The 23,829-nt window shown below is 47.1% G+C and overlaps 10 protein-coding genes and 3 non-coding genes across 14 annotated transcripts; 6 read left to right on the forward strand and 7 right to left on the reverse strand.

The window, feature by feature from the left end:
• Positions 1-272: 272 nt before the first annotated feature.
• FOIG_11617 (uncharacterized protein) lies at positions 273-1,597 on the reverse strand. The gene has a single exon (XM_031212190.1). The coding sequence runs from the start codon at positions 1,345-1,347 to the stop codon at positions 361-363; it is 987 nt and encodes a 328-aa protein (XP_031058167.1). The 5' UTR covers positions 1,348-1,597; the 3' UTR covers positions 273-360.
• Positions 1,598-1,722: 125 nt separating this feature from the next.
• FOIG_11618 lies at positions 1,723-1,821 on the forward strand. Its single transcript has one exon. It is a non-coding gene; the product is annotated as a tRNA-Ser (tRNA).
• A 516-nt stretch (positions 1,822-2,337) lies between these two features.
• FOIG_11619 (uncharacterized protein) lies at positions 2,338-4,105 on the reverse strand. Its single transcript, XM_031212191.1, has 2 exons — positions 3,221-4,105; positions 2,338-3,164 (listed from the first exon to the last, which is right to left on the reverse strand). Exons 1-2 carry the CDS (start codon positions 3,686-3,688, stop codon positions 2,562-2,564), a joined length of 1,071 nt encoding a protein of 356 aa, XP_031058168.1. The 5' UTR covers positions 3,689-4,105; the 3' UTR covers positions 2,338-2,561.
• Positions 4,106-4,642: 537 nt separating this feature from the next.
• FOIG_11620 (uncharacterized protein) lies at positions 4,643-6,673 on the reverse strand (the record flags this gene model as incomplete). Its single annotated transcript, XM_031212192.1, has 2 exons — positions 4,643-6,083; positions 6,135-6,673. The coding sequence occupies 2 exons, from the start codon at positions 6,671-6,673 to the stop codon at positions 4,643-4,645; spliced, it is 1,980 nt and encodes a 659-aa protein (XP_031058169.1).
• Positions 6,674-7,011: 338 nt separating this feature from the next.
• FOIG_11621 (uncharacterized protein) lies at positions 7,012-8,387 on the forward strand (the record flags this gene model as incomplete). Its single annotated transcript, XM_031212193.1, has 2 exons — positions 7,012-7,411; positions 7,464-8,387. 2 exons carry the CDS (start codon positions 7,012-7,014, stop codon positions 8,237-8,239), a joined length of 1,176 nt encoding a protein of 391 aa, XP_031058170.1. The 3' UTR covers positions 8,240-8,387.
• A 45-nt stretch (positions 8,388-8,432) lies between these two features.
• Positions 8,433-8,506, reverse strand: FOIG_11622. The gene has a single exon. It is a non-coding gene; the product is annotated as a tRNA-Val (tRNA).
• A 216-nt stretch (positions 8,507-8,722) lies between these two features.
• FOIG_11623 (uncharacterized protein) lies at positions 8,723-10,360 on the reverse strand. Its single transcript, XM_031212194.1, has one exon. The coding sequence runs from the start codon at positions 9,999-10,001 to the stop codon at positions 9,552-9,554; it is 450 nt and encodes a 149-aa protein (XP_031058171.1). The 5' UTR covers positions 10,002-10,360; the 3' UTR covers positions 8,723-9,551.
• Positions 8,960-9,053, reverse strand: FOIG_11624. The gene has a single exon. It is a non-coding gene; the product is annotated as a tRNA-Ile (tRNA).
• A 384-nt stretch (positions 10,361-10,744) lies between the features above and the next one.
• On the forward strand, positions 10,745-11,581 carry FOIG_11625 (uncharacterized protein). The gene is made up of 2 exons (XM_031212195.1): positions 10,745-10,938; positions 10,997-11,581. Exon 2 carries the CDS (start codon positions 11,106-11,108, stop codon positions 11,304-11,306), a length of 201 nt encoding a protein of 66 aa, XP_031058172.1. The 5' UTR covers positions 10,745-10,938; positions 10,997-11,105; the 3' UTR covers positions 11,307-11,581.
• Positions 11,582-11,699: 118 nt separating this feature from the next.
• Positions 11,700-14,787, forward strand: FOIG_11626 (uncharacterized protein). Its single transcript, XM_031212196.1, has one exon. The coding sequence runs from the start codon at positions 11,980-11,982 to the stop codon at positions 14,674-14,676; it is 2,697 nt and encodes an 898-aa protein (XP_031058173.1). The 5' UTR covers positions 11,700-11,979; the 3' UTR covers positions 14,677-14,787.
• Positions 14,788-15,683: 896 nt separating this feature from the next.
• Positions 15,684-16,148, forward strand: FOIG_11627 (uncharacterized protein; the record flags this gene model as incomplete). The annotated part of the gene is made up of 1 exon (XM_031212197.1): positions 15,684-16,148. The coding sequence occupies one exon, from the start codon at positions 15,684-15,686 to the stop codon at positions 16,146-16,148; it is 465 nt and encodes a 154-aa protein (XP_031058174.1).
• A 969-nt stretch (positions 16,149-17,117) lies between these two features.
• FOIG_11628 (uncharacterized protein) lies at positions 17,118-22,095 on the forward strand. 2 transcript variants are annotated; one of them, XM_031212198.1, is made up of 4 exons: positions 17,118-18,233; positions 18,290-18,314; positions 18,363-19,965; positions 20,014-22,095. In XM_031212198.1, exons 1-4 carry the CDS (start codon positions 17,216-17,218, stop codon positions 21,964-21,966), a joined length of 4,599 nt encoding a protein of 1,532 aa, XP_031058175.1. In that variant the 5' UTR covers positions 17,118-17,215; the 3' UTR covers positions 21,967-22,095. The 2 variants fall into 2 exon arrangements, with proteins under 2 accessions (XP_031058175.1, XP_031058176.1); XM_031212199.1 differs by having other exon boundaries at positions 18,376-19,965.
• Positions 22,026-23,568, reverse strand: FOIG_11629 (uncharacterized protein). The gene is made up of 2 exons (XM_031212200.1): positions 22,747-23,568; positions 22,026-22,700 (listed from the first exon to the last, which is right to left on the reverse strand). Exons 1-2 carry the CDS (start codon positions 23,082-23,084, stop codon positions 22,469-22,471), a joined length of 570 nt encoding a protein of 189 aa, XP_031058177.1. The 5' UTR covers positions 23,085-23,568; the 3' UTR covers positions 22,026-22,468.
• Between the last annotated feature and the right edge of the window lie 261 nt (positions 23,569-23,829).

Below are 23,829 nucleotides of genomic sequence, written 5' to 3' on the forward strand. Positions count from 1 at the left end.
TAACCTTGTTGCGGTAAAGTTTACCCCATATTCCCATTTCAATGCCGCGGAGACTAGTCGATATTCGGACGACCCCACGATTCGGGGTCTGAAGAAGACTCCGTCAAAACAGCAAATCTGGGGTAATGTACTGCTGGCAGGTGATTGTTTTTGCTTGTGAGTGGACGGAAAAGCGCTGTTGCTGACTCGGGTCTAAATGACTCGCGAGATATCCAGGGTTTGCATATACCGCTACCGCGCCCTGGAGCAGTTCCGGATTCTCGGTCATGGGAGGAAGCCGTTCAAGGACATCTTAACAAAGATTACAAAGAGAATAATTCGGAAATGCATGTACGTTGGATCTGAGAAACTCAATTTTGGTTACTCTTTCGGCTTCTGACCAGTGACTATCAAGCAATCAAACATTGGGTGCACAGACCTATCGCGTGATGCCTCTCTAACACGAGCATTAAAGAGCTCAACCTCTTCGCGTGACCATCCCAAAACATCGGTAAACAAAACCGCCGTAAAGGCAGCTACACCCTCTCTCATGTTAACTCCCATCAAAGTTCCTATCTCTTTGAGCCGTTCATCCTTAGGCCATGGTCCGATTGGAAGCTTGAATCGCTCCTCTTTGACACTAGCGAAACCAGCTTCCTTAGCCCACTGCTGAAAAGACGGCGCAGGATCCATGGTTCTTCCAATCTTATCACAGGCGAGTTTCAGGTGGTCCATCATCTGGACTAACGCGTTGTCGGGCTTGATCGAGTCATCCTCGGAATAGAGCGTATTGGCTGTTTCTTGAAGCTCGATCCAGCCGCCTGGCTTCAGGTTGGCGTATGCTTGTCGAAGTAGTCTGGGCCAGTCTTTGATAGACCCAGCCATGTATCTGCAGTGGATATAATCATATGGGATTGGCTCAACCCATTCCGCTTCAACATCGTCCACGATGAATTTTACATTTGGAGGAACCCAGTCTGGTTGTATGGGGCTAAGGTCATTTCCGACCACTGTCGCAGAAGGATGCTCGTCACCGAACTGAATTGCCCAAATTCCTGTTCCTGTTCCGATATCAAGAACATTCAGTCCCTCCGAGGCTATGGGAGCCAGGAACAATCGATCCTTTACAGTTCGGCAAAAAACGTGGTGAATCATGTCAAGGCGATCCTGCTCCTGGTCATCATTGGGGAAACTGTATTGTCCTGCGCGATCACTGTGGTATCGTCGGCCATGCTTCCATTTGTATTTGAGAACACTGCTAGCAATAGAGGTAGTTGCACCCACGGAGTCAGCGGTGAAGACCGAGTCGGAGTCGGAGGTGGTATTTTCGTCGACCTGAACTTCAGGCGTTGTTGGGTTATCAGACATCTTTGCAGTTGTCAACTATGGGAACCAAGGTACGCAGATGCTTTTATCAGTATGATCGATGATAGAAAACTATGTTGCGAGTGTATAATATGATCGTCGCATGCACAAAGTGGAGGTGCCGCGCAAGCAACGGCAGCCGAGGCATGGAAAACAACTCATCCAGTAAGAGCATATGCGGTTCTGAAGATGAATGTAACCCCAGACATATTGCAATAACGAGGTTGCTGATCATGATGAGATTAAGACTTCGATATGCAGGTCTGATGAAAGCCCCATCAAAACGCCTTTTCTGGAAGGTGGATAAAATAACAGCCCATGTTTGTTGCGTCTTCTCATAGAGGCTTGTTGCAAGCGCAAACCTCACCGATAAGATAAGACAACGTGGCCGAGTGGTTAAGGCGATGCCCTGCTATCTCTTCTGAGACATCATAGGCATTGTGTTCGCACGCGTAGGTTCGAATCCTGCCGTTGTCGATGTTCTTTTTGTATTCATATCTTGATGATAGATGAATCGATTCTCATTCATTTTTGTTTTGTTGATGATTCTGTGTCCGTTCTTATGTGCTGAGCATTTTATCGCATCGGCGGGGCACTGATGATCTTTTCTCTCCTAAAACACTCCGCTAGATCTGAGCATGAGATAAAGGCAGATAGCTGCTAGTGTGTCTTCAATTGATAACCGAAGGCTTGAATAGCGCACATGCAAGCGGTGTATGATGCGCCTTCGAATAAGATCTTGATGACTGGACAGGTTGCACTTCACTACTGTGCATAACAGCTAGGCTAGGGTTAGCCCGATCACAGAAGCGGCAAACAAGATGACCTAATAGTGTTTGTTGATGCGGCCCGTCAAATTCAAGGACTCAGGATTTCATGCACACTGGGTTTATAGCAGCTAGCCATGTCAAGTGTTCCTTCAAGCACATAACGTGTGTATGACTTCCTCGAAACGGAATATGTAAGTCATTAATGCAAGTGATCAAGAGCTACCGGCCTGTTCAAGGTTCGGGCAAATGATGAATGTTACTGATGAGCTATGGTGCTGATATCCTGTCTCAACTTCAGATATTTATCCTCCGTTTTTTCTAGATAGCTAAGTTTATTAGAGACTACATTTCTTTCTTAAGAATGTTGCTTGTCTCAACGTTGATATGCACATATCCCAGCTTTCGATACCTTTCACAAGTACCCATCACATTGGCTTCGCTGGGTACTCATCCCTCTCTCATCTCAACGTCCTTTCCGTCCCCTCCTACATCCGGAGTGACCAGTCTTTCCAGCTCTGTCAGCTTCTCTCCACCCAGGCTCGCCAGTCCCAAAGGTCCCATATCGACCATAACTTTCAGGACATAGAACGCCGATTTCATGCGAGTCAATTGATCCAAGTGCGCAGCCAGAGTCTCGGCCTCTTCGGCACATTGCTCAGCCGCTAGTTTCGCCGACGCAACCATCTCGTCAACATGTTCGATGTCTTGTTTCTTGTGGTTTATGATCGCCATGGTCTTCTTTGAGTCATCCTCAAATACTTTCAACGACTTATCGCAGCGTTCTAGGGCGATATTCCAGCCATCGGCATTGTCAGCGGCTCGTCGCTGGATGATACGAAGGATAGAGTCTCGGATAACGTTATTGTCCTGTATATCCTGACGGATTCTAGTCAAGTCGGCTTGTGCGGTGTTGAGTTCTTGTTGGAGCAAACGTTGCGAGGAGTTCAACGCTTTCAGTCGGTTCTCGTTCTCAATCTGCTGGGCACGTACGCGGTCGGCATTGTTTCGAATGGCGGTAGTCTTGTTGTTCAACCGCAAGATGTATGTGCTCTAGAGCCAAAAGTCAGTCCATTCTGTGCTTGAGAGTAATGCAGACTCAAGATTACCTCATCATCTGTTAAGTCTTTCATCCTCGTGCCTTTGTGGCTCGCTTCAAGCGTACCGCGGGGCGTGTGAGGTGGCAGAGATGATGCCTTTTGCCGCTTTGATGCTGGGGCGTAACGAGCTGTAAGTTCGCTCGCATTCTTCCTCTTTTTAAACCAACTTGCCCCTCTTGGTTGGCTCTCGGTTTGCTCAACACTGAGTGGTTCGGAGTGAGAGTTGCTGAGGTCAAGCGAAGGCGGGGCTGTGAGATCACGCTTGTTGTTCTGTCTGGGTCGAGGTGACGGACTCGGCGACTGGGCGACGACGATTACATCGCGGACTAGATTGGCATCACTACTCTTGGCATATCCGCTATGTCTATTGTGCTCAAGATTAGCGCTCCGTGTCTGGGCATTGTTTGTTCGATGTTTCGCCCTTTGATGCTGGATAGACGTCCGGCCACGTTGCTTGCGGGTTTCTTTTTCGGTCATTTTCCTTTGCTTATTCTCTCGGGGGGCCTGTTGCGAAATCGCTATCTTCTGCTCTGCAATCCACTAGATTGTCGATATAACATCTCGGCCCTTGAGTATCGAATCCTTGCCTCTCTTGTTTACTACGCGTTCCAAATGTCCCAGAACAACCTCGAGGGAAATCTTGGGTGATGAGTGCGCCAGCTTAATGGCCTGGTGCAACTTCTGAAGCACGTAAACGCTCCAGATGGAAGGAAGATGTTTCACGTGGAAGAGTTCCCAGGGCCACTTGCCACAGGCGTCGCGAATGCGGTGAAAACACGTTTGAATTGGGGTGCCGCCGATTTTGTTGAATGGAGTTGGGACTGCGACTCCGCTCCCTTTGGAAACAGTCGAAGGCGCCATAGTCCTAAATGCATAAAGAGTGAGGAGAAACGGAAGACAGGGAAAGATTTTCGACGATAGTAATAAGAGAGTAGATAGCTTCAAATGAATGAGAGATAATAAAATTCGATAAATATCAGCATGTACATGGTCGCGCAGGTTGACGAACGGAGGTTATGCTTTGCGATATCGCGTTTGTGTTGTTGATTGGAGGTAGCGTGAAGGTGAGGCCCAGGTTTGTTCACTCAACAGCTGTGGGGCGGTGCGTCAAAGTGGCGGTGCGTTTATCTTCATCGCTTTCGTTTGGCGACAGTTTCTTACCCTGCACTTTACGAAGACGTGTACGATGGTGGATGAATCATGCGCCTTAAAATCTGATTGAGGCATCTCAACTTTTCACTTGCTACTCTCATGAGGCAAATGCAATTTATACGTGAAAACGGTTCTTGTCTTGTGCATTTGTTCATCCTGCTATATTATCGTATTTAGTTTCTCTTTATAATATTATCCTCAAAACGCAAACATGCATCAACACTATCACCCTTATACGACCTAAGCAATATCCCGTACAAACAAATAAACACCGCTACATTATACTCCAGTCAGCTTGAAAACCTCCTCCTCTTCCTCCTTTCTTCTCTTCATGTCGTAGTTGCGCTTGGACTGCTTTTTCTCCCTCTCCATGGGCTTACGCAGGACCACTGAGCGATGCAAATTGATCGTCAGGTCGTGGAGGCGTTTCTTCTCTCGTTTAAGCTCAGCACGGAACTTTCCAGTCCTGTTAGATCCTTTGTACCATAACTTCAACCTTTTCGAAAATGAACTCGCCCAGATGCAGCAGTCTTGATCACCACGCAAAAGGCTCTCAACCCCCTCTTCAAGATACGTGGCAGGCGGGGAGAAGAAGAACCTGGGGAATTCGTAGGCTTTGTTCGCAAGCCAGCCCGTGGAAAAGATGAAAGCATACGTGGGAGGGAGAAATATTAGTGGTTCCTGGCGACTGACCCACTGCAGACTGTACCAGCGTAGTTCCTCGAAAAGTATTACCAGTTTTGACTGATAACCTTGGTTCTTGTTCTTGTTCGATGACATCATAGCATAGTCCAATAGCAGCGTGATACCGTCCTCAGAAGACGGATCCACACCTTGACAGTTCTGCCGAAGACAGTCGTATTGCGCTTCAATCGAAATCGAGCTTTCCATGTATGCTCGTTTCCAAGTCGCGATATGATACTCTGTCATGTTCAGAATTACTGGATGATTCGAACCCACATGGGAAACCAAGCATTGAAGGATCCGCGAATGAGCCCATGACAGAAACTTGACAAACTCATCTGGGTTGTTCCGGAGCACTGCGAGTTGCCCTTCTCGAAATTGTTTTGATTGGACTCGGAAAAGCTGAAGCCTGACTTTCAAAATTTTAATAAATCCTTCTAAGGGATGTCCAGAGGGCAAATTCTTTACAAACTCTTGCAGTTTGTCTAAGAAGGTCTCAGAGAGCCCTTGGCGGTTTTTCTCCAGCCGTTGAATGCCTCGTCGACGCATGGTGTGAAATACCATCAGGATTCTGAGCAAATACACAAGAACGTAAGGGTCGTTTAGCTCGTGAATGCTCTCTCCATCCAGAAATCTCGACTTGATGCTCAAAAGCATATCTTCAAGTACAAATTTGAGATTGCCGGTACGTGAGCCTCGCGCAAGTATTGCAGCCTCCTGGCTTTGGTGGAATAACAGCTCCCAAGATCTGGTAGATCTTCCAGTGATAGAGTTTGACTGAAAGTTGAAGTTGCCGACCCGCCAAGTGGCCGAAGTGCCGTCAAAGACTCGACCAAGGAAGGTTCTGATATTGATCACAAACGCCTCAAAGGTTTCTGGTTGGGTGGGAGGGCTTTTTTGAATCGTGGGAACCGGGGCCTCCCTACGACGTGGCTGTCTATCATCTTGATTTGGAATGGATCCCGCGTTTCTCTTTGTTCGGTTCTTGGAAAATTCGGGACCCCACTGCCGAAGCCTGCTTTTATACATGGCCTCCCTAAAGATGTCAGTCTACCGTTTGTGACTCCAGGTAAAACAGGAAACTGACGTAGGTGGTCGTCTCCAAGAGCTCTTTAGCAGCTCCATAGTCTTCTTCAGGCTTAGGTTATCGTGAATGTAAACCCGGCGGATATCTTCTTTCTTCGCTTCCCACTCTTGATCTGTTATCTCTTGACTGCTAGGCTGTGGGTGTTGACCAGTGCCAGTTGCGATCTGCGGTAGAAGGGTTGTATTGATGGAGTCGAGAGACATTTCTGCAAATGTACTATGCATCTCGTCAAAATGCAAAGGCTGGGTAAGACTCTGTGCCTGATTGACTTGATCAGGTCCAAGCATGGTCATATCCAAGGATAATTGGGTGAGTTGTTCGAATGTGTAGGAAATTGGTTGCATAGTCTGAAAACAAGTAAAATCTTGTTGATCAGTCTGGGGATTGTCGATGATCATATCGTCGGGGCTGATGCCGTGTCCTGACGAAACATGATAAGCATAGTCAGGCTGTGATTGAGGGGCATGGGTATTTTCTTGTCCAGGTTCGAAGCTATAATATCCAAGAGAATCCTGTTCGGAATTGTATGGCCACTCCATGGTGAATGTGGTTATAAGGTTGATTGTAAAGAATCGAACAGGTCCGGTGCGATGGGTAAGATATATATATACGCAATCTACCCAGAAGCCATCTAGTCGTAGATTTCCATAAGATGAAGATTCAGAATGCGCCTGTCAGATGACATTTGGATGCTCGATTGTGACAGGCCCAATGCTAAAGTATCCTGCATGGCCAACAGGTATTCATTGGATGGTCCAAAAGTATTCTGCATAAGAATGGGATTTGATCATTGGTTGATCCTAAAGTATCGTGCATGGATGGTGTACCAGTTCTGCACCTCTGATTGGCATACTTCCACGCATGGCGCTCTTGAATCATGCCTCAGAGCCTGATGTCTTACCAGTTTGGACAATCCTTGAGGACTGGTGTATTCTCCTCGCCTCACCTTTTCGCTGCAAATCTGCATATAAACCCAGCTTGGTTCCGCTCGATTCTGGTCTTCATCGCAACACTCACTACTCTTCGTCATATTTTTACTACTCTAAAATTTTCCCATCTACCTCGCTCTCTCAAGATCATCATGGTATCGACACGAGTCCCTGATGAGGGCTACGTTTCTAGCTCAATGTCCCGTGAGAGGATTGCTCAGAGAATTCTCGAGGACATTGAGGGACAGAGAAGAGGGAAAGACCGGGCTATCATTGTTGTTCTCGGCGCAAAAGACATTGATGATCTTAACAAAAGATTGAAGGAATTGGAGCCGAAGCCAGAGAAAGGTAAATTTCTGGGCGTCCCATTTTTGATGGCCCTGACTAACAACCTCTCCAGACAAGTCGCCTGTCATTCTCATCGGAAGCATGCTCCTCCAAAAGGTAATTTTGGTAGTTACCGAGCAAAGTCAGATCAGAAACTTGACTATCATGGCCGATGAAACCATTTCTCAGCTTTCATTTCAAGTTCCAGCTTCCAACGTCCAGACTCTGAAGATACGTCGTTGTGGTCATTCCAAGAACGACCAGGACAAACTCCTTGTCGATGGAAGCTCCGAGTTTCACAACAGACGATTGGATGAATGGAAGACTGTTTCGCACCACGGACTCAAGCTACACATTGGTCGAGACGTCCGCATCCACCGAAATGACGAGCCCCCTTGTAAGCCTTCGAAGGCTCCAGATGATAATCCAGAGGACCCAAGTGACCCAGTCTCCTCAGACAAGGCGGGTGAGCGTGACGCTGATGATGACTCTTGGGGCTACATCAAAACCATAATTTCTGTTGCCCTCGGCACCTGTGCCTTCTTCATCGCCGCCTCAACCGAAGTGTCGGGTCAAGCCACCGTTTGTGCCTTTGACTGCGACTTTAAGAAGTGGATTTTTAAAGGTCTGTTTGCGACTGCGAAAGGCGCAGGTACACTATCGTTTCCCTGGTGCGTTTTTATAGGATTGGCTGTTGGCGTTGCAGCGTACTGTGTTCTTTCGACGAACTGGTTTCCGTCGTTAAAGTCCACTTCAATCTCTTGGACATCATCTCTTCGGAAATGGTGGGACAACACTGCTGAGGATGGAACCCCGCATGGAAGTATATTGTCTCGCCTCTTTAATTGATATCACAGCGGTTTCCCTGTTGCTGAATGGAATTCCGGCCCTAGAATGTATGCAAAGGCTAAAAGGATAGATGAATTAGTATTTCATGTTAAGTATAAGAATCTTCAAAGGATTAAACGCGTTTATGTTATAGTTAAAACAAATCCACTCAGCATACAAAAATGCAACAGCCTAATACAGAAATGCAAAAGTGTGGTTCCGCCCGGGATCGAACCGGGGACCTTCTCGGTGTTAACGAGATGCCATAACCAACTAGACCACGGAACCAAGCCTTGTGATTGGATGAGAAGTCGTCTTGCAACGAGGTCCTTGACCTCAAGCAGAACGAGGAAGACTTGCGACACTGCAGAGGGCTCGGAACAGTTTACTAAGATCTAATGATTCGCGGCATTAAGAAATTCACGATACGACTCACTGTTTAGAAGAAAAGCGTCTAAATAAGAGACGCAAAATTAATTAATCTACATACAGCATATATCACCGCGGTTTCATAAAGCTATTTTCGTCGCTTGCACATTATTAAGAGGGTGAACTGCAGATTGGCCAATAGCATGTTTCCGATAGACGCATGCCCCACTATATCTCTCTTATCAAGGCGACCAAAAATGAGAACTCCTGTGAGCATGACATGGAATCTTCCGACCGCATCTAGCTTGGACAAACCACAAAAGTATATCGCATAATATAACGGCAAAAAGACGAATCAGAGGGCAATGGGATTGCTCCCGCCAGGGCTTGAACCTGAGACCTTCGCATTACCGACACTCGGGTTGAAGTATTAGTACGACGCTCTAACCAACTGAGCTACGGAAGCCTTCTGATTCGATGACTTGGCTGGTGAGGCAGTGGCCTCATGTTGCAAACAGTCTCGAGATGGGGAGCCGGGAGCTGTGGTGGAGCGCACTGAGCACGGATAATCATCAAGATCGACTGGGAGGAGGTATTCCTGGCGCAGAGAGATCAAGTTCGCCGGCTGTTTGGTAGCTCTGCTTTACGATACGCCATTGACAGAACGCGAGAGCAGACAAAAGCTACTGTGAGGGCCTTTGTAGCTACACTCACGGAGGCTTGGCAAAGTACTGAACCCTTTATCTGATCTGCTGATCTGGCTACAAGACTCAAGACTTAACTAGACAAAGTTAACGTGATAACGTTTTTGCAGGAGTTGCAGTGACTTGTACTTCAGAGTTAATTTCCAATTCTCTTCTTTACAGACATGCGATAATCAAGACAGGTTATACCCTGAACGAAATCTTATAGCGAAAACACTGGGATTGTGATTTGACACTGCCTTAGAACCAGCCTCAATCCTTTACAGATCAGCCTCTGAATTCTCGTCCTCCTTCTTGTCCAGTCCAACGATAGTGTAATTCTGACTCCAGTATTGAAGCTGAAGATCATCCTGCTTCTCATCCGTGAATACTGCCTGGAAAGAAAACACTTTCTTGGTAGCAATTTTGTCGGCGAATGGTTCAAGCATCGACTTGGAGTTGTGGAATCGGAACTTGTACTTATGGTCGGACAAATAGATGTCGGCGACAAGTTGGCTGATGTCAGAGCTGAGTTTGTTCAGATCATCAGGCTCACAATACCAAGTGAAGTCGAACTTGCGTGAGAGGCTGTCGGGAATGTCGCCCTCCCAAGTGATGGTGACTTCTTTGCTGACGTCGATTGGCTCGGAGGGGTCGGGACCAGTGAATTTGAAGGCCTGAGCTGCGGGGAGGGCGGCTAGAAGGGTGGTGAGGAAAGTCTTGGTCTGCATTGTGAAATTCTATTTTAGTGAACGGACTTGTTTTGCGAGATACTGTCAAGGTGAAAAGGCCGATATTGATGCTTTATCTTTGGTAAATTATGCTTAAACTGATGCCTGAAGCCTCGTCATGGATTACGCAAGTGATGGTTGGGTATTTATCAGCTATTGCCAAGTGGCATGGCATGAGTCTCGGCTATTGCCATTTGTAGATGGTGGCTGTAGGATTCGAATGCCTGCATCTGGATGTCAAAGCTCAATTCGATATATATTGATGTTTTCAATGCCCTCAATAAGTAAGTGGTCGAATAACGGCGTAGCCTGTTGAGTGTAACAGACTTGTATGCCCTGACATACCTTGAGAATGAAGGTCTTGGGCCGCTTGCCCTGTTTTCGGTCACGATGGATGATTGCACAGGGTTGCTGGTGTAGTCCCAATGCTGCGCCACCAAGACTCAAGGCTGTGCATGGCTGGATAATATCATTGGTCACACTAACAGCATGCTTTTCAGCTGCCCTCATTTGGGACAGAGTTTGTTATTTGATTTATCTTTCAGTGGTGTTTTCAACCATACTAGTCAAGACCTTGCTGTGTTCTTGGCACGGGATACCACGGATATCACCTTTAAGCTTAACCTCATTTGTCCTTGCGTAGAGCAGACCAATCACGACGTGTCAGCGCTGAATGCTGCATTATATGTCGTGAAATCTACGGCTCAGATGACCCTGGCCGAGCGTATCTTAGCGCGGTTTTCCTCATCTAAAGCGAGCCCCCAAGATAAAAGATAAATTGGTCTCGCCTCAGCCATCTCATCTTAGCCAATTCAAGGTCTCTTAAAAACTCGTTCTCAAGCTCACTTCAGTGCAATTAACTAGTCATCACATCATACTTGCAGCATTTTCTTCACTGACCGTTTGGTTCGCCCTACTAAGACAGTCAGGCATAGCGGTAGGGCGCAATGTCCGACTGGGTTTTCTGTAGTAAATAGGACGCTGACAGCCCATAGAAAGAGAGCAGCAACCTTCATTATTCTTTTAATTACACAACTTACGAAGCATTCTATCATAGTTATCATTTCAAAATATACGTCTTAGACATCGGTCAGAAACGCCAACATGAACAAGGCCAAACAGGCTGCTGATCTGGAAGAGACACCCGACATTGTGCCCGACCGCCCTCTCACCAGTAAAGCAGCCGAGGAGGACTATCAGAAACAACTCGCCCTCCTCGAGCAGCAGAATAAAGAAAGAATCGAGATAATTCGAAAGTGGGAATCCTCCAACTCATCAACACAAAACATCCATCGTCGCACCTAGGCATAGGGCTCCTTTGCCCGCAACGGATGACGGGGCGTCACTGTGCCGGGAGGGAGAAGTGCCAGGAACAGCCCCTAATTTGTAGGGATTGAAGAATAGCATGTATCGACAGTAGTTCATCCACCATTATTATCACTTGCAAGCGCCACGCTGTCAATGGAATACTGTAATATGAGTGATAGTCTTGAGCCAAGGAAATCACGAGTAAAAAGGCAAACTGATGTATTTGATCTGTCTCATGACATTACTGTGATCTTTATGGTCTCGTTATTGGCCAAACTGGACAACATTCTGCCTTGTCAATATTGGTGTATTGATCGTGGTAATCATCGGCTAATTGTCATGCAGCTGACTGCATTTCGCGGCTTCACAGCCACAAGGTTGGGCTGAAAATATTGCATCAGCCATTTTGGAACGCTGGGACCAATTTTCAAGCCCTTCTCTCCTCAATCGTTTCTCCTAGTAATCAATTCTAGGAGGCCTGCTGTTTTCAAACTGCCAAACTTTGTGCGACCATTTTTATATATCCCCTGCATCTCAAGCCTATGGCAGCCTCTTCAAGCTGACCATCAGCTCCCATTTACCCCGCTCGATATCACACGACTAAGCCGCACTGAAGATCAGATCTCTTGATAAATAAGATTTTGGGCTTTGGCGCTCGGAACATACTAATATGCGGCTCATAAACGTTGAGGACCTAAAGCTGGAAACCTTCATTGGCGGCCAAATCCCACCATATGCTATCTTGTCGCATCGATGGGGAAATGATGACGAGGAGGTCACCTTCAAGGATATGACGAGAGGCACTACACAGAAGGTCGGAATGACAAAAGTGAAAGGCTGCTGTCGCCAGGCCAAGAAAGACAACCTCAAATATGCTTGGATCGACACTTGCTGCATCGACAAGGAGAGTTCCAAAGAGCTAGACGAGGCTATCAACTCCATGTTTCAGTGGTATCGGAGAGCCGCTGTATGTTATACCTACATGGCTGATGTTCCACATGAACAAGATATCTGGGAATCGACTTCCAGCTTCTCCACAAGCTCATGGTTCACAAGAGGATGGACATTACAAGAGCTCCTCGCTCCTGGGGAAATTCACTTCTTCGATGAGACTTGGAACCCTATTGGCACCAAGGAAGACTTGGCGAGCGAGATTGAAGATATCACGGGGATAGCTCGCAAATTCCTGCTCGGCTGGGTAGATTTCCACCAAGCAAGCGTCGCACAGCGTATGTCATGGGCATCGAAGAGAAAGACTAAAAGAGAAGAGGACATAGCTTACTGTCTCCTCGGTATCTTCAACGTTACCATGCCTATGATCTACGGCGAGGGCCACAAAGCCTTCGAAAGGCTTCAACTCAAGATCATGGAGCAGACGACCGACGACTCAATATTCGCATGGGGAGTCAAGGTTCAAGGCATGGAGTCAGAATCTCAGACTAGCCCAAGAGAGGATGACATGTCTGCCGGAATTTTCGCATCGTCCCCAGCGGACTTCGCCAAATGTGGCCGTATCGTTCCAAAAGCGCCTGACCCGGCATGCATCAACACCTTCGCTGTTTCCGGAGGATACATCCACACCTCGCTCAAGTTACGGAGTTCAGAGAACGGAGTAACGTATGGCCTACTCAATTGTGGTCTCGAAAACACTGCAGATGGCATCATCGCCATTCCGCTCCATTGCACAACGCCTTCAGTTGTGACTATTAGGGAGTATATCCGACCACTGGGCTATGGCCCTATCCTTCTTTCTGGGCGGCGAACTGACTATCGTGATGGTCAAGAGGTCCGCATCCGCGTGAATCGGCAGACGCGACCGACGAAAATGACAGGAAGACGCTTTTGGCTCCACATAGATGGCCATCAAAAGCTCAAACTACATCTCCAGGAAATTTGGCCACCATTCAGTTGGAACAGGGGGCGTGCTTTTGTCACGGAAATCGATGATATAAATCGGAACTTCAGACGGAAACATCTCGCTCGCTTCACTACCAGAGCAGAGCGGGGAAGTGATATCATCGTTGTCCTGGACTTCAGCATCGATACAGTAAAGGAATGTGCGGACTGCTTTGTAATAGCAGCACCTGAATCATTGGATTTAAGTATGATCAATGCAAGCCTGGAATATATGCAACCCGAGCACCTGCAAGACAAAGTCATAGACAATGGAAATGTCATTGTAAAGGTCTCGGTGGAAATAGAAGACATTCCTCAGGGCTCAATATTTCTGATGAGAATGGCCCGGACCGATGAGAAACCACGAACTATTGTAGATCCCTGCCACCATATTTCCAAGGCTGCCGAGATGTACATGTTCATTTCATCCCTTTGCCAAGCAGAAATTGCAGAGGACACTATGAAGGAGGTGATTGATGGTCAAGCCGCACCTTCAAAGCTATGGCTATCGTTGAAAGATGAGCTGGATGCGGTAGCAGAAAAGCAGAGACTTCTTGCCGAGGAAAGGGCTAGGATTGAATGCGAGATGAGAACAGCAAAGGATAGGATACAACAATTCGAGGGGACACTTGCAGAAGGAAGGAAAAGGCTTAAAGAACTCGAGGATCAAACAGCAGGGCATGCGAAGAACCTGGAGAAAATGGATGGAGTCGACGGTTCAGCGAATTGGGTCGAAACTTTGATACAGAACCAGTTGAATAAGCAAAAGGCACCTCGAAACACAGAAATCCCGGTTTCTGCGGGCCCAAGCCTTCTCCCGACACGCCTGATTAACAACCAGCAAAGCATGGGCGGTTACATCCCCCTGCTCTGGGCCGCTGCCAATGGAAAGAAGAGGATCTTACAAGCCCTTATTGACAGGGGTGCAGACCTAGAAGTCAGAAATACCGATAACTCATACACAGCTCTTATATATGCGGCAGCATATGGAAGAGTCTCTGCAGCAAGCCTGCTTCTCAAAAAGGGCGCGATGATAGAAGCTCGGGGTAAGGATGGAGATAGCGCCTTGATGGTGGCGGCCCACGAGGCACATGCATCGGTAGCTTCACTCCTGATTGACAGAGGAGCTGATATAGAAGCACGAAATACCTTTGGGAACACATCGCTTTCCATTGCTGCGAGACGAGGACGGGAGGCCGTGGTCAAAGCACTGCTGGAAAAAGGGGCTGATATAGAGGCGAAGAACCAATGGGGAGACACGCCCTTATCACGAGCATGTATCTATGGCCGTGTGGGCGTCGCCAGGATGTTGATTGATGAGGGAGCCAAAGTCGGCGTGAAGAACAAGAAAGGCGTTACACCTCTGCAACTGGCAGAGAAGAACGGACAGACTGAGGTCGTCGATATGCTCCGGGCATATCTGGCGACAAAGAAAGATGAGGGACGAGAACCAAGTCAGATGTTACCATAGTGATTTGACATTAAATTCTGAGTGAGAGGCCTTCTGCAAATTTGAGGATTGTCAGCTTAGGTCGTCGTTCACGTTAAGCAATTACATGACCTTACAGATCTTCAGCTTTCATGACTGATGTTTGAAGGGCATTTCACCCAGCATACGGAGGCTGCACTTTTTGATGCTTAAGGCAGCTGCCGACAAAAGGCTGGTTATCTCATGAGTCATTACATAGATCTGTTGTCATATGGGAACTGAGAGGTTGTTCTTCATGGTCACTCATCCCTGTATTACATGCTCAATGGGGAAGTCTAACACGTCCCGACAGCCGAACCGCAATTTTGGTAACCAAATTTTGACTCTGGTGTGGTGATTGCGACAGTGTTCACCGTACAAAGTCTCTTTAAATACTCAGGTCGGGATTAGCTGGTATAGAATATTCCAGTCCCTTGTGATTATGAGAACACCCCGAACAGGTCTTTGCTTTTATTTTCTCATTACTAAATGACCATCAGTAGGGGTTCTTCATTCAATCGGTCATGAGTGATAGTTAATGTGAGTGTAGTCTGTTCAGACTTTCACTTTTTGAACCTAAATAGGTTTTTGACCACTGAGGGTTGACTAAATTGGCGCAGAATTTATATCGTCTCGAGTGCAAACTTTCTGCGGCTCAAATACGAAAGTTTCTCAACTTTCTACATGGCTCTCTGCCAAATACTGGTTATATATCCTCTGATAATTGGAGGTCTTTTTGAAGCTTTACTGCTCAAGGAAAGTTTCCCTGGCCTATAAAATCTGCCTCTTCTCCATTGTTCTGTCCCAGAAATCTCAACCTTGCAAATGCATCACGGAATCGTTTGAGGTCAGCCTGCCATATCAGATTCCATATTGTACAATACGACGCTGTACAATAAACCCTTGTGCACCATCAGCATCTGCACTACAAACAATATCGTACAATAGCTTTGTACGCTTCAGCTTTGTACATCATCCAGTTGTACGCTCACGCTCACGACCTACTCACCATGGTTCACACACGTTCTCAGAAGCGCAAGGCTGAGGACTCTGAACCTCAAGACCAAGCTCCTGTCTCCACCGGTAACTCCTCCAAAGTTGTTTTCGTCAAGGCCTTCAAGGGCGGCAAACGCGCTAAGGTAGCCTGCGATGATGACGACCAACTCACCGTGCCAGCACCACCGGTCACAGTGCACCGCCACCACAACTTGAAAAAGCTTATTATTCGCAACAAGACCTCAAGGAACCAATCCATGTACCCCATGGTGATTCCTGTAATCTTTCGTGGTGTTCAGGCTGAAGAGCCTGAAGACAAGCCCATCGAGTTCACTTTCCGGTGCGAACTTCGCCCAAAGTGTCCCGACACCAAGCAGAATTATCTGCCCACTCAACAGCCCGCCACTGGTACAGTCCAGAAGAAGAGGATAGTCCCAAAGCCGGTGCAGTCAGATAAGCAACCAGCTCGAAAAAAGTGATGAACAAGCCAACAGGCTGGATCGCCCTTCACACCTTTGTCTAATGAGGCTTGTGAGCAGGCGATATCCATGGCGGCCTCCGTTTTCATCAAGAACTAGGTGAGAAACATAAAAAACTAAATACTAGTCGAAAATGACCTAACATTGGGATGCTTTTAGGTCCTCGCGAACAACCGGGCGAAGGGTGAAACCACCTTTTAGAACCATAGTGCCTGAGGAGCATTGTCTGGTCTTGCTCCATGATTGTGGTATTTGTTGTCAGATTAACGACGTGCATATTACGATGCGGTTGCGGATGTTAATGTTACAAAAGTCGAAGGAGTCGTCTCTGTCAAAGCCTCGCGTGCTTATCACGAGACACTTAGCACTGCAACTGGGAGGTTTTTATTTTCTTTTTTATTTCTTCTGGTTCGATGTATCCCACTAAGATATCATAAGCTCTAACTATCTAGTAATCAATCATCTGTTACTGCGGCTTTAAGATCATTTCCCCCATAGAACGGTACAACATGACCCTGCAATATCTTGGTAACTAATTATAAACTTTGTATTGTTTCCTTTACTAAAATGTTTATAATGCTGTCTGTTACTAAGTATCGGCATGTTTGCCCATCGCAAACCTATCTGTTACACTTTAACGCTTGACATTGAGTGACTGTAACTGCGCACGTATCCTACGGATAATGCGATAAAAACCTTCAAGAACAAATGGTGCTGTATAGGGGTCCTAACGCCCGGCCCATTTTATCTTGAACGAACAGATGTGTCTCTTCCTTTGATCAGTAGCTTTCTAATAAATCCTTCGGCAGGCCATACATCAGCTCAGCCTGATTTTGCGACTCATCCAACCAACTTTCAGCCGCGCAAAAATGCACAATCGCCGGGACGGATATTATTCCGCCTGTCCCTTATCAAATAAGATGACGAAACGCGCTCAGCCGCAACCCCGCATCCTTACCTCTTTTTACCTGCCTGGTTACCAATCTTACCGTACATTTAGTTCCGTCATGCTCTAGCCCGAGAGTAACAGTATATGCGACCTTATCTGGTCGGTAGTCAACATAGGAATGGAGTGCGAGAAGACGAAGCTTGATAGTCCGTCTCTCTATACTATTGGTTGGATCGCGGCCCTTGCCATCGAGCAAGCAGCAGCAAGGGCACTACTGGATGAGGAGCACTCTGAACCAGATAGCTTTCATCCATCTTCTTCGGATACCAATAATTATATTTGGGGCCGCATAGGGCAACATAACATCGTCATCGCTTCTCTACCAGCAGGGGTCTATGGAACAACTTCCGCTGCCACCAGCGCCTCGGATCTTGTACACTCTTTGCCGCAACTCCGTTTTGGTCTCTTGGTCGGTATTGGTGGAGCTATAGCCAGACCTAACGACGATCAGGATATTAGACTTGGTGATGTTGTTGTTGGTCAGCCGCATGGTGCAACTGGGGGCGTCGTGCAATATGATTTTGGCAAGGCGAAAGCGAATGGGGTTTGGGAACGAACAGGGTCGCTTGACAAACCACCTGCAGTCCTATTGAAAGCCCTGGCGAACTTGCAGGCTGAGCACGAGATTCGACCTTCCAAGATACCACAACTCGTGGAGGCTATGTTGATAGCTAACCCTGGCATGAAACGTCCTGGCAGTAACTTCACCTACCAGGGCTCAGAGAACGACCGTCTTTTCCCATCAGACTATGACCACGTTGGTGGGAAGACATGCGCGAAGTGCGATATCTCTCGCAAAATCGATCGCGAGGAACGGGAAACTACAGAGCCGATGATCCATTATGGAGTTATTGCTTCAGGCAACACTCTTATCAAAGACGCGACTTTTAGAGATAACCTCGCAGAGAGCCTAGGCCACCAATGCTTGTGTGTCGAGATGGAAGCCGCAGGCTTGGTCGATAGGTTCCCATGCCTCGTTATTCGCGGTATCTGCGATTATGCCGATAGCCACAAGAATGATCAGTGGCAGAGATATGCAGCATCTACTGCTGCTGCATTTGCCGTAGAGCTTCTTGGCCACGTTCCCGTGCGGCAACTCAAAGAGTCTCCACGAGTTCTTGAGATACTACAGTCACGTTAGTATACTAGCTTCGCCATCTTCTAGTTGGACCTGCTACTAATGTTACATCAGTGGAAGGCAAAGTGGACTCCATGAGGTAAGTCACTCGCTCGTAAGTATGGCTAGTTTATTTATCTCTTAACAGTCATCGAATGCAGCAGACCGATCTCACCTCGACCCTTGACCAGCTCCCCTTTGTAGCTGAAGCTCTATTCAACTCTTACGCCGAGGAACATAGCCCGATGTGCCTACCAGAGACACGAGTTCAGCTTCTCGCTGAGATAGACGAATGGGTCACGAGTTCTGAGTCAAAGACCATATTCTGGCTAAATGGTATGGCGGGAACAGGGAAGTCGACCATATCACGTACTGTTGCACAGCGGCAGTTGGAGAGAGACTGTCTTGGTGCAAACTTCTTCTTCAAAAGAGGAGAGGCAAGCCGAGGGAATATGTCGAAGCTGATTCCTACCCTGGCACGCCAATTAGCAATAAATATCCCTGGTATGATCAGTTTGATCAAAAATGCCATCGATGCCGATCCGTCGCTCCCAACGAAAACTCTTGCTGAGCAGTTTGAGAAGCTTTTCAAAGAGCCTCTTAGGAAATTGGCAGCTTCTTCATCAGATCCAACGTCCCTTGTCATTGTCATAGACGCCCTTGATGAGTGTGAAGGGGAATTCCAAATCAAACGTATAATTTCACTTTTTGCTGATATGGAATACCTAGGTTCGCTGAAACTTAGAGTGTTAATTACGAGCAGACCAGAACTTCCGATTCAGCTTGGATTCCTAGATATCAACGGTATGTACCAGGGTCTTGAGCTCCACAGCATTTCACAAGATATCATGGAGCACGACATATCTATATTTCTCCAACACGAGTTGGGTATAATACGACAGAACTTTAATTATGTGGTTCGCAGCGACCAACGGCTAGCTGAGCAGTGGCCGGGCACTGTGAAGATTAGACAGCTTGTTTCCATGACACTACCCCTGTTCATCGCTGCGGCAACTATTTGTCGGTTCTTGAATGATGCTACTCTTGGTGGCCCGGATGAGCTTCTGGTAAGGATTCTTGAGTCCAGTAGCCGCACGCATATGTCTCGGCTTAACGACATATACTCCTCCATTCTCGCCTCACAAGTGGTCAATAGACCGAGGAGAGAGCGAGAAGAGATCGTCAAAAGCTTCCAATCAATCGTTGGCGCCATCGTCACATTAGCAACGCCGTTGACAATCAATGCTCTATCATTATTGCTTAAAATCCCTGCCACGACAATTGATATGAAGATCAAGGTTCTTCAGTCTGTTCTCGACGTACCCAAAACCCCAGAAGTCCCTGTTAGGATCCTACATCTATCGTTCCGGGATTATCTCGTTGATCCTGATCTGCAAGGAGCTATGGAGTTCTGGGTGGACGAAAAGGCCACGCACCGGAGACTGGCAAGTCGTTGCCTCTTCATCATGGGTTCTATACTTCGTGAAAACATATGCAGACTACCCTTTCCGGGAACGTCTCCATCTGAGATCGAAGGCCTGGACCCGCAGAAGTTCATACCTCCGGAGCTTTACTATGCTTGTCATTACTGGGTACACCATTATGTCTCCTCGAACACCCAAGAGTGCGAGGCGCATGAGATCTATCCCTTTTTAGAAAAGCATCTGCTCCATTGGTTGGAAACAATGAGTCTGCTTGGTCATACCACCGACTGTCTGACTATATTACATGCATTGGATGAATGGCTAGAGGTACGTTGTCTTCTTCAAATCCGAGTGCGTCATACTTACAATCTACAGAAATACTCCTGTGAAGACCTCTCGGACCTTGTCAAAGACGCTCTGAGATTCATCCGAACTCACTTTTCCATTATTGATGAAGCCCCACTACAGGTCTATTCGTCAGCAATAGTATTCTCGCCAACAAATAGTATCGTGAGACGTCTTTTCGCGAGTCGAGTCCCTAGCTGGCTTCTAGCCTGGCCAGTAGTCGAGGATGAGTGGGGCCCATGCTCCTTGGTTATAGGTAACAGTGCTGTAGTCAAGTCAGCTATCTTCTCACCTGATTCAAAAACTATCGCATCGATATATGCTGACAATACTATTCGAATTCTTTCAACGAAGACTGGTAAATGTGAGCATGTATTAGCGGGACACTCTGGTAAAATCCAGTCAGTAGTCTTCTCACAAGATTCCAGAATCCTTGCCTCGAGCTCAACTGGTGGTACGGTACGGATCTGGAACTTGCAGACGGGAGAGTGTGACGAAGTCTTGAAGTATCCCTCACCTACAGGGAAGGCTTTTGCCTTCTCTCGCGACTCGAAGGTCTTGCTCACAGCAAGTGGAAACCAATTCGTAAGAATCTGGAAGACACAGACTTGGGACCATATCATTTTGAGGGGACACACAGGAGCGGTCAACTCAGCTGTCATTTCAAAGGACTCGAAGATGGTAGCCACATCCTCGGATGATGCAACAGTAAGACTATGGAACACTCACACGGGTAGATGCGAGAAGATATTGAAGGGCCATACAGGAAAGGTCAATACAGCGGCCATCTCGCCTTGCAATCAAGTGCTTGTTTCTGCTTCTGTCGACCGGACTTTACGTATCTGGGATCTAGATGCGGGTAAATGCAAAAAGGTGCTCAGGGGCCATGACTGCGATATCCTGTTAGCGGTATTTTCTCCCGACTCACGTATGATAGCTTCCGGAGATGTGGAGGGCCGCATAGGGATCTGGAATGCTCGAAATGGAGCATTTATGCACGAACTGAAAAACTGCTTGTGCGACAAGAAATACGAGTCGTTGATGTTTTCAGAAGACGCGACAAAACTTATTGCAGTCCTCAGCACACGAACTGCTCTGATACATGATATTCAAAGCGGAAATTGTGAGCAGGCCTTTGACTTCCCATCTACAAGTTTTAATTGGTCAGTTGAGCTTTCGCATGACTTCACTATGATTCTTACAGCTTCTTCGGATGACAATACTGTCCGGATATGGGACCCTCACACTCAAAGCAAAGTCCTGAAAAGCGCGAAAAGCCGGGATAACGTGATTCTCGACGTTGAAACATCACCAAATGGGAGAACAGTGGTATTGCATACGGCGGACGGCCATGAGGTTTGGTCACTGCGCCGGAATAAATTCGAATGCCTGCTGGTAGGCGACAGCAACTTCATCCAGTTCTCGCCTGATTTCGCCACGGTGGTTGTTGCCAATGAAAGGTCTATTACGATCTGTAATGTGGAACCGGGGAACTACACTTGTTCCTTCGACATCAGAGGGATGGTTAAATACTGCCTTTATTCGGAGGATTGCAAGATCCTTGTAACATTCCACATGGATCTCTCCATCTGTGGCTGGCATTTGGAACATCATAACTACAAACGCCTTGCAGATATCGGCTATATTCGCAACCTTCGAGGTTTCTTCAATCAGCTAAATAGTGGAGACGTCATTCTTGACGGCAATGTCATTCCTGTGGTCGAACCTCTTCGTCAAAGGGTGCGTGTGTGGCCCACCCGGCCGGTTCTGAGACGAGATCAGACATGGATCACGATCGGGAACGAGAAGTTCTTTAGGCTCTCTCCAGAGTGTCTAGACGCCGAAATAAGCATACCGGGGAGTACAGTCATTGTGGATTGTATTTCTGGGAGACTTGTTATATTAAGCTTTGACGTCGGTAAGGCTGGGCTGCCGCCATCTTACATGGAAATGGAGACGAACCTGGATGGATTTCACTATTGACTTGGATAAATCTTGGAATGACAAGAGGTAGCACTCTTATCATATAAGATAAATACTTATACTTGGATTACCCGAGTGAGATATACTAAGAAATTGCTTGTCCTTCTAGAAATGTCCCCAGAGTATGCTTTTTTTTTCAAGGTGTTTTAGATTGACCTTCTGTTAGCTAGAATAACCGAGAAGCTATTCGACTTCTGACTTTCCAAGTGAGATTTAGAATATTGTCATGGCGTAGTTGCATCCAACTCAGGGGTCTTCAGATAGACATAGCGCGCTCCAAGTTCTCATTGTTAGCTATTCACAGACATACCCGGGCTGTTGGCCGCCATGCATGACTCGGGATCACTGGGCACTGGGCACTGGACAAAGTTACCAAGGAATTCAGGTCAGACCTTTGGACAATATTTCTTCTATCAGTGACAAAGGCTGCCCTCGGAAAGGCTAAGAATTTGAACTCTAAAGTACTAACATACTATTAACCCAAACCTCAGGTTGATGTTGCTTAGTACCATAGTTTCTCATTTGGCTCGACACCCTTCTCCTTGCAATGGTCATAATAAAGCTCCGCGAAACTGAAGATGTCCATTGTCTCCCTTAAGCTGTCATCGTCATTGAAGAACTCGAGGCTTCCTGTAATGGTAAACACCACCTCTGCGCCAGCACCCATGAACAGCGTGTGAATAGTTCCTGGGTTCTCAACAACGTAGTCCCCAGGTCCAGCGACCCAGTCATACCTATCCATGTCAGTCAACGCACCGTGGGCCGAGGTCCTGTACTCACTCCTTGTATCTCCAATTCCCAGAAAGTGTAACAGCTGTGACTGTACCTCTATGTCTATGTTTTCCGAGCCAACAATCGACAGGCGTTCTCAGCCCAATGACGAAACTACCAGATCTCGTTTCAAATCGGAGAGGCTTGAGCTCTAGTGTTCCTGTCCAGGGATGCCACAGAGTGTCTTTGCTGGAGTTGACGTAGACATCTGGAGAACTGTGCTTGTCGGTGAAGACGAGTGCCTTTCGGTCTTTGTCTGTGAGTACTGATTCGCCCTTGGGATGCTCCAATAGATCGGAACTCTTTTGAGTATTCTCTGATGTATCTTGGGTCTGGGCCGGCGCCATAGTCAGGGAGAATTCAAGACAGATACGAAGACTTCTGTACGAGAGTGTTGCAGTGAATGGTTTGCTGTGCTGGTAAGTCTAGTGAGGGCTAGGAGCCTGATTTATATTCACGAAACCATGCTGACTAAATGTACGCATCTGATACGTGTCGCGTAATTTTGAGTTGGGTAGTTTTATGCAATGTGTAGATCAATGCTACCCCAGATTTTCGAATGACTCGGGGATTGCTATCCGGCACTGAGCGGTGTAAGCAAAAATAGAAATTCGTAGGGGTCTCAATGGGGCTCCCCTCTGTGCCACACTCCTATCTCTACTACCTCGAGGCGGGGAGTCTTTTCTTGGGGAAGATCGACAATATGTTGGCTGCAGACGTTGGGCATCGCTGCAGCGCTGTGACTCAAGTTACCCATGAAGGAACTGTCATGACTCGCTCAAAAGACGCTCTGCAGCGGTGATTCTGGAAACGAAAGGACACAGCAGAAGCTGTGCCTCAAGAAACGAGTCAATAACGGGATTGCGTGACGCAGTTTTGGGGTGGTTGACCCAATAGGTGGGGTAGCTGATGGAATTGTGGTGGGAAGCAGAGGAGTGAGGAGCAGAAATAGATATCTGCATTTCTTCAGTAGAATATATAGGATGTTTGGACATGGGTTTGTGCTTTCAAGCGGGATTCTCTGCTTTGATAATATACCAGTGGGTAATGCGAGACATTAATGCAGAAAAAGGCAAGAGAATCAATTTTGTT

The sequence above is a fragment of the Fusarium odoratissimum genome (assembly GCF_000260195.1).
Source record: "Fusarium odoratissimum NRRL 54006 unplaced genomic scaffold supercont1.22, whole genome shotgun sequence".
NCBI lineage: Eukaryota > Fungi > Ascomycota > Sordariomycetes > Hypocreales > Nectriaceae > Fusarium > Fusarium odoratissimum.

Coding starts and splice junctions, on each gene's coding strand:
- FOIG_11617 (XM_031212190.1), bottom strand. CDS start 1,347: ATGTCTGATAACCCAACAACGCCTGAAGTTCAGGTCGACGAAAATACC.
- FOIG_11619 (XM_031212191.1), bottom strand. CDS start 3,688: ATGACCGAAAAAGAAACCCGCAAGCAACGTGGCCGGACGTCTATCCAG. Junction 3,165..3,220: donor AAGACTTAACAGATGATGAG/GTAATCTTGAGT, acceptor TTTTGGCTCTAG/AGCACATACATCTTGCGGTT.
- FOIG_11623 (XM_031212194.1), bottom strand. CDS start 10,001: ATGCAGACCAAGACTTTCCTCACCACCCTTCTAGCCGCCCTCCCCGCA.
- FOIG_11625 (XM_031212195.1), top strand. CDS start 11,106: ATGAACAAGGCCAAACAGGCTGCTGATCTGGAAGAGACACCCGACATT.
- FOIG_11626 (XM_031212196.1), top strand. CDS start 11,980: ATGCGGCTCATAAACGTTGAGGACCTAAAGCTGGAAACCTTCATTGGC.
- FOIG_11628 (XM_031212198.1), top strand. CDS start 17,216: ATGGAGTGCGAGAAGACGAAGCTTGATAGTCCGTCTCTCTATACTATT. Junction 18,234..18,289: donor TCTTGAGATACTACAGTCAC/GTTAGTATACTA, acceptor ATGTTACATCAG/TGGAAGGCAAAGTGGACTCC. Junction 19,966..20,013: donor CATTGGATGAATGGCTAGAG/GTACGTTGTCTT, acceptor TACAATCTACAG/AAATACTCCTGTGAAGACCT.
- FOIG_11629 (XM_031212200.1), bottom strand. CDS start 23,084: ATGGCGCCGGCCCAGACCCAAGATACATCAGAGAATACTCAAAAGAGT. Junction 22,701..22,746: donor GGGAATTGGAGATACAAGGA/GTGAGTACAGGA, acceptor TGACATGGATAG/GTATGACTGGGTCGCTGGAC.